At 53.0% G+C, this 5,319-nt stretch overlaps 1 protein-coding gene across 2 annotated transcripts in view; it reads right to left on the bottom strand.

Moving 5' to 3' along the window:
* Positions 1-738: 738 nt before the first annotated feature.
* Positions 739-5,319, bottom strand: part of PIK3R5 (phosphoinositide-3-kinase regulatory subunit 5) — a 26,520-nt gene continuing 21,939 nt past the window's right edge. Inside the window, exons 15-19 of one of the 2 annotated variants that reach the window (XR_011723564.1) lie at positions 5,155-5,248; positions 4,817-4,899; positions 4,519-4,631; positions 2,216-3,295; positions 739-1,796 (exon numbers count right to left, since the gene is read on the bottom strand). Coding sequence is in view for 1 of the 2 variants with exons in the window: in XM_071732512.1 (XP_071588613.1) it covers positions 3,154-3,295; positions 4,519-4,628; positions 4,817-4,899; positions 5,155-5,248 (429 nt within the window). In the remaining variant the exon portion in view is untranslated. Of the gene's footprint in view, positions 1,797-2,215; positions 3,296-4,518; positions 4,632-4,816; positions 4,900-5,154; positions 5,249-5,319 lie in introns of those variants that run through there. The other variant, XM_071732512.1, reaches the window with a different exon arrangement.

Here is a 5,319-nt window from a genome sequence, read left to right as displayed (position 1 = left end):
CACGGGGGTTTGGCTTGCAGAGCTGTCCTGGGACACCAGTGGGTGATGTGGCTGGCAGGGTACACCCCTGGGGCATGGCCCTCCCTGGGGAACCTGTGCCCTGTGATGCTCATCACAGCCTGGCACAGGAGGTGAATAAGGATTTCCTGCCACCCCCAAACGCTGTGGACAGTGGGATGTGGTCACCACCCTACACGGTGACAGCAGAGGAAAGCAGGGGTCCTGCCTTGGTCCCTTTCCTTCTGACTTTCCTCCAAACTTGTTTCCTAGGGCAGGTGCACTGGTGAAGGGATAACCAGGTAACCTCAGCCCATTAACCTTTTCATTGCCTGGCTGGAGGTACCACAACCCCCTCTGGTCATCAGGGCCATGGCCAGGGAGCCATCAGGAGCTCAGGTGGTTTTGTTGTTTTTTTTTTTTTTTTTTTAGAGGTATCTAATTATAAAAAATACCTCTAATTTTAATTAGAGGTATCTGGGCATCTGCACTGCTCTGGGCTGGCTGGCTCAGAAGCACAGGGATGTAATCTGGGATGGGATGGGATGTGAAGCAGGGTAGGCAGAAGGTGTCCTGGGAAGGGACTGGGATAGCTGGGGTGTCCCAGAGCAGCAGAGCAAGAGGACCAGAGAGCCAGCAAAGCCTCCAGGGCCATGGAGGTGACCAGAAGCATCCCAGAAGCTTCTGATAAAACCTGACCAGGCAGCTCAGCTTTGTTGGATGGGGAAGATGATCCAGACCTTTTCACCTCATGGTTTCAATTTTATCTATTTTATCTCCACGCTGGTGGCCAGTTCATCCCCCTTGCTCAGCACCATTCATGTTTCCCTTCCCCCCCCCCCCCATCACTTTTCTTTCCCATGTTGTTCTGGTCTCTCTCAAGGTGGATGGGATGGGTGCTGGGCTCCTGTGGCCTCTGTGGCAGTAATTGTCTAAAAAGTGGGACAGCTTCCTTCATTCAAACAGTGAACAAGATGAGTTCCAGTTCTGCTCCTTGGGGTACTCCTCTCCCTTCAGACAGGTCCCTCCTGGGTGGTCTCTGCCTTTCCCATTTCTCCTCAAGTTGTTTCCATGCTGGTCTCTGGCAAAGGCAAAGCCCCAGGACCAGGAGCTGCACAGGTACTGATGAGCCTCTTCCTACCTCCACGGGGATCAATCCAACTCCTGGAATCACTGACCTGGAGCTAACGAGGCTTTAATAGCCACAAGAAAAGCTCTCTGTTCAGGCAAAGAGCTTGGAAGGTGTGATCTGGTCCCATCATTGACCCCCAAGCCTTGCCAGCAGGCACCCAGGGATGTGCTTGTGCTGGCATTTGGCACCAGGGATCCACGGTGCTGAGTGCACACAGAAATCAGATGGCTTGAAAAGTGGGAGGACCTTCCTTATTGTTAGTTTTGTTATTGTTTTCTAGCTGAAGTTTAGCAAAATGAGAAGAATTCCTGGTCTGCACATTAGGTGTGTAAGGGGCCTCTGTGTCCACAGGCAGGTCCATGAAATTCTCCATGTAAATTGCTGGATTCTTGGAGAAAGAGATCAGGACACCAAGGCAGTGCAGGTGCAGCAAGGAAACTGCAGAAAACCAGAGGGTTTTGAGGCTCGTGGTCCAAGATCCATCACCATGTGACTGCTGCTGGAAACTCCTGTTTGATGAGCAGCAGGAGCTGCAGAAGTGACACTGAACCCCCCAGTGCAGAATGCAGAGATGAGATGGGAGGCAACACCAGACTGCAGACCCAACACACATTCTCCACTTGAATGCTGGGTAACCCTGGCTGAAGAAGACCCCAACTACAATAACCTGTGAGGAGAGGCTGAGGGAGCTGGGGGTGTTGAGGCTGGAGAAGAGGAGGCTCAGGGGAGACCTCATCACTCTCTCCAACTCCCTGAAAGGAGGTTGGAGCCAGGGGGGGGTTGGGCTCTTTTCCCAGGCAACTCTCAGCAAGACAAGAGGGCACAAGAGGTCTCAAGTTGTGCCAGGGGAGGTTTAGGTTGGACATGAGAAAGAATTTCTTTCTGGAGAGGGTGATCAGGCATTGGAATGGGCTGCCCAGGGAAGGGGTGGATTCTCCATCCCTGGAGATATTTCAAAAGAGCCTGGATGTGGCACTCAGTGCCATGGGCTGGGAACCACGGGGGGAGTGGATCAAGGGTTGGACTTGATGAGCTCTGAGGTTCCTTCCAACCCAGCCAGTTCTAGGATTCTAGGATTCTATGAACCTAACCACCCACTTGACCTTGCTTCTGGTCACAAACCTTGTCCTGCATCTGGGTTAAGGAGCACACTCACAACTCCTGTTGGGACGGGGTGGACCGGACGAGGTGGACTCTCCTTCTGATGCCCAAGCAGGTGAAACCCACCCAGGAGATGGAAGCAAGGCCTTTCCAAGCAGCACCAGCAGGGTTTGAAGCCCACATCACCTGCAGGGCTCTGAGGTTTGCCCTGTGGGAATGCCCCTGGGCCCCGTGGCTGCAGCAGGAGGAAGCAGGGGCTCGGGGCACTTACAGTCACTGTGAGGCTTCCCCAGGTGATGCCAGACACGTTGATGTTGTTGCTCTGCCAGAACTGCAGGGTCTCATTGCTGGGATGGACTGGGGCCTCACACTTACAGCTGGGAGGAGAGAAGCCAAGATAGGGGTAAGGGAAAGGCACTGGAGGTGCAGCCCTGGTTTAGGAGGGAAAAAGACCCACTAGTAGTTGGTGAGGAAGTCAAGCTTGCTGGGCATGTGCACAGGGTAGAGCTCTCACAGCTCTGCACCCATCAAAGGCCACCTGCCCACACAGCACAGACATTCTCTGTTCGAAATAACCCCCCTGCCAGCTCCCCCCAGGTCCCACTGTCAAACACAGCCACAGCATCACTTGCTGGATGGAAAATGTCACTGTCCCTGCCTCGCCCTCTCAGTCCTGGTGTTGGCAGCCTGCTGGATCAGGTGGAGATCTCACAGGAGGAAAGCTGAGAGGCATCGGAGCGAAACACCAGTGCTCCCATTTCCCAAGGATGGGCTGAGCCCAGCTCAGGAGCAGCTCAGGCTGACACTGGAGGCTGCAGCACATCGTGGGATGGGTCTGATCCCAAAGGAGAACAAGCAGCTTTCTCTTCCCCAGCCTGTTCTGGTGTTGGATGAGGCTCTGGCCCGAGATGAAAAAGGTTCTTCTATGGCAGTGCTCCACTGAAAGTGGCAATGGGTAAGCACAGGAGAGAATGAAACTCAGAAGGGTCCTGGGGAGGCAAAGAGGAGCCTCTCAGTGCAAAGAGATCTCTGTCCCTGGGTTTGTAGCACACTGAGATCTCACACCTGCAGGGGAACAAAAGAGAAACCAAGGTAGAAGTCATGTGTGTGGCTGAGAACCACAGTGCAGCAGAAATACCTGCAGAGAAACAGGAATCATTGTGGTCTTTAATGGGACTGGGGGCTCAGTGCTGAGAGTTCAGGTCTTTAAACTGGCTGAGACTGGGAGTTAGAGCAGCCATCCACACAGAATTAGTTCAGAAAGTCAACAGGAAAAATAAGAACTTTTGCATCCCCCAGGTTTTGAGGAGAGGGAAGTAGCTCCTTCTACATTGGGTAGCTCCTTCTACATCCTCCCCCACCACCCCCTGAGCTACACAACAGCCAAGTTAAGTAAAGCACTTCTGCTCAGGGGTATTTAAGAAATAAGATCTGAAATCCATTTCCACTGGAGACAGAATGACCTTGCAGAGTCCTGCCCTCTCTGAGGGGGAAATTAAAAGGCTTGCACACTTTTAAAACCGTGGATCAATTGGTTTGATCTCTTTGTGCCTGTGGAGCTTTGTCATCTCCAGTGAGTTTTCAGATTCCATCACCTGGGGAGCCAGCTTGGGGCCCTGGGGACAAAACTGATTGATGAACTGTCACAGGAACAATCCTTGCTCTACCCCAGTCTCTCCCATGAAGACCATGGGTTCTTTCTGCAATGGTGATGTCAAAGGCAGTGAACCCAAATGAGGTTTAGAGGTTGAAACCTCTGCTCATATCCCCAGTGCTCTTCAAGCACCTCCTTTATGTTGCATAACCCCCCTCCCTGGTCTTCCTGAGAGAGCTGCTGGGGAGCACCCTTTGGGCTGTGGCACTCATGAAGCTAAACTACTGCTGGGATCTGAGCAGGACCATCCACCCCATGGGAGCTCAGCTGCACTACAGAGCTGCGAGCTAGATCATAGAATCACAGAATGGGTTGGGTTGGAAGGGACCTCTCCAGGTCACCCAGTCCCAGCCCTGCAGTATCAGGGACACCCTCACCCAGATCAGGGTGCTCAGAGCATCCTCAGCCTCACCTTGAACATCTCCAGGGATGAGGCCTCAACCCCCTCCCTGGGCACCCTGTGCCATTGTCCCACTACACCAGTTTGGGTTTCTGCTATAGACCCCCTGTGGTGCTCAGGACCCTTTTTCTAACCCCTTGGCCACCCACTTTTCATGGTCAAGCCCTTACCCACAGGACACCCCACCCAGGAGTGCTGAATGCAGTGGGCAGTCAGTCACACTGCAGTTCCTACCTGGTTACACTCTGCAGGATCTTCTGCTCATCCTGGTCCAGGCACACAGCAAAGGAGGACTGGAGACTGATAATCTGGACCTTGTCTACTTTTATCTGGGACACACTGATCTGCTGAGAGAAAAGGAGTCTGAATGAGGGAGCTGCCAGGCTCAGCTCACAGCCCTGGGCACCCCTAAAGCAGGTCTGGTGGCCAACTGCAAATGGATCTCCCCAGAAGCCACTGCCTCCTGCCCTGCTTCCCTCCCAGCTGAGGCAGGCTAAAAGCTTTTTACCAAAATTAACTTGATTTGAGTTACCTGATTGAAACTTTTCTTGGATTTGGAGTTTTGCCTTTTGACCACCTCGGTCATGGTCAGGTTGAGATATTCTGTCTTTGAGGCTGGAACAAAAGAAAACTGGCATCACCTGGGGCTTCTGGGCCACCAGTGGGAACCCAAATGGTCCCTCCACCCCTGAAAACATTCCAGAGCCAGCAGTTCTCAGCAGGACCCCATTGTCAAGACAAACACAATCATTTCCAGCTTTCCTTCCCAAAGGGCTGAACATCCCTTACTCCAGCTGGAAGATCCACTTGCTCCACCAGTCCTTCCCATTGCTCCCTCTGCAAAGCCACAAAGATCAGCTCCATACCCACCTAGTTCTTCCTGCTTCTTGCAGGCTTTGCTGAGGTTGATGGATGTGCAGACCTTCTCAATGTCATTCCAGTGACTTCTCCCACTGATGGCTGTCTGCAGAGACCAACCAAAGCCCTTCAGATGCCACACTCCAGCCTGATGCATCCCAACCCTAACCACCTGCC

Source organism: Heliangelus exortis, unplaced genomic scaffold (assembly GCF_036169615.1).
Source record: "Heliangelus exortis unplaced genomic scaffold, bHelExo1.hap1 Scaffold_109, whole genome shotgun sequence".
In the NCBI taxonomy this organism is placed as follows: domain Eukaryota; kingdom Metazoa; phylum Chordata; class Aves; order Apodiformes; family Trochilidae; genus Heliangelus; species Heliangelus exortis.
This window is presented reverse-complemented; position numbering and strand designations above follow the sequence as displayed.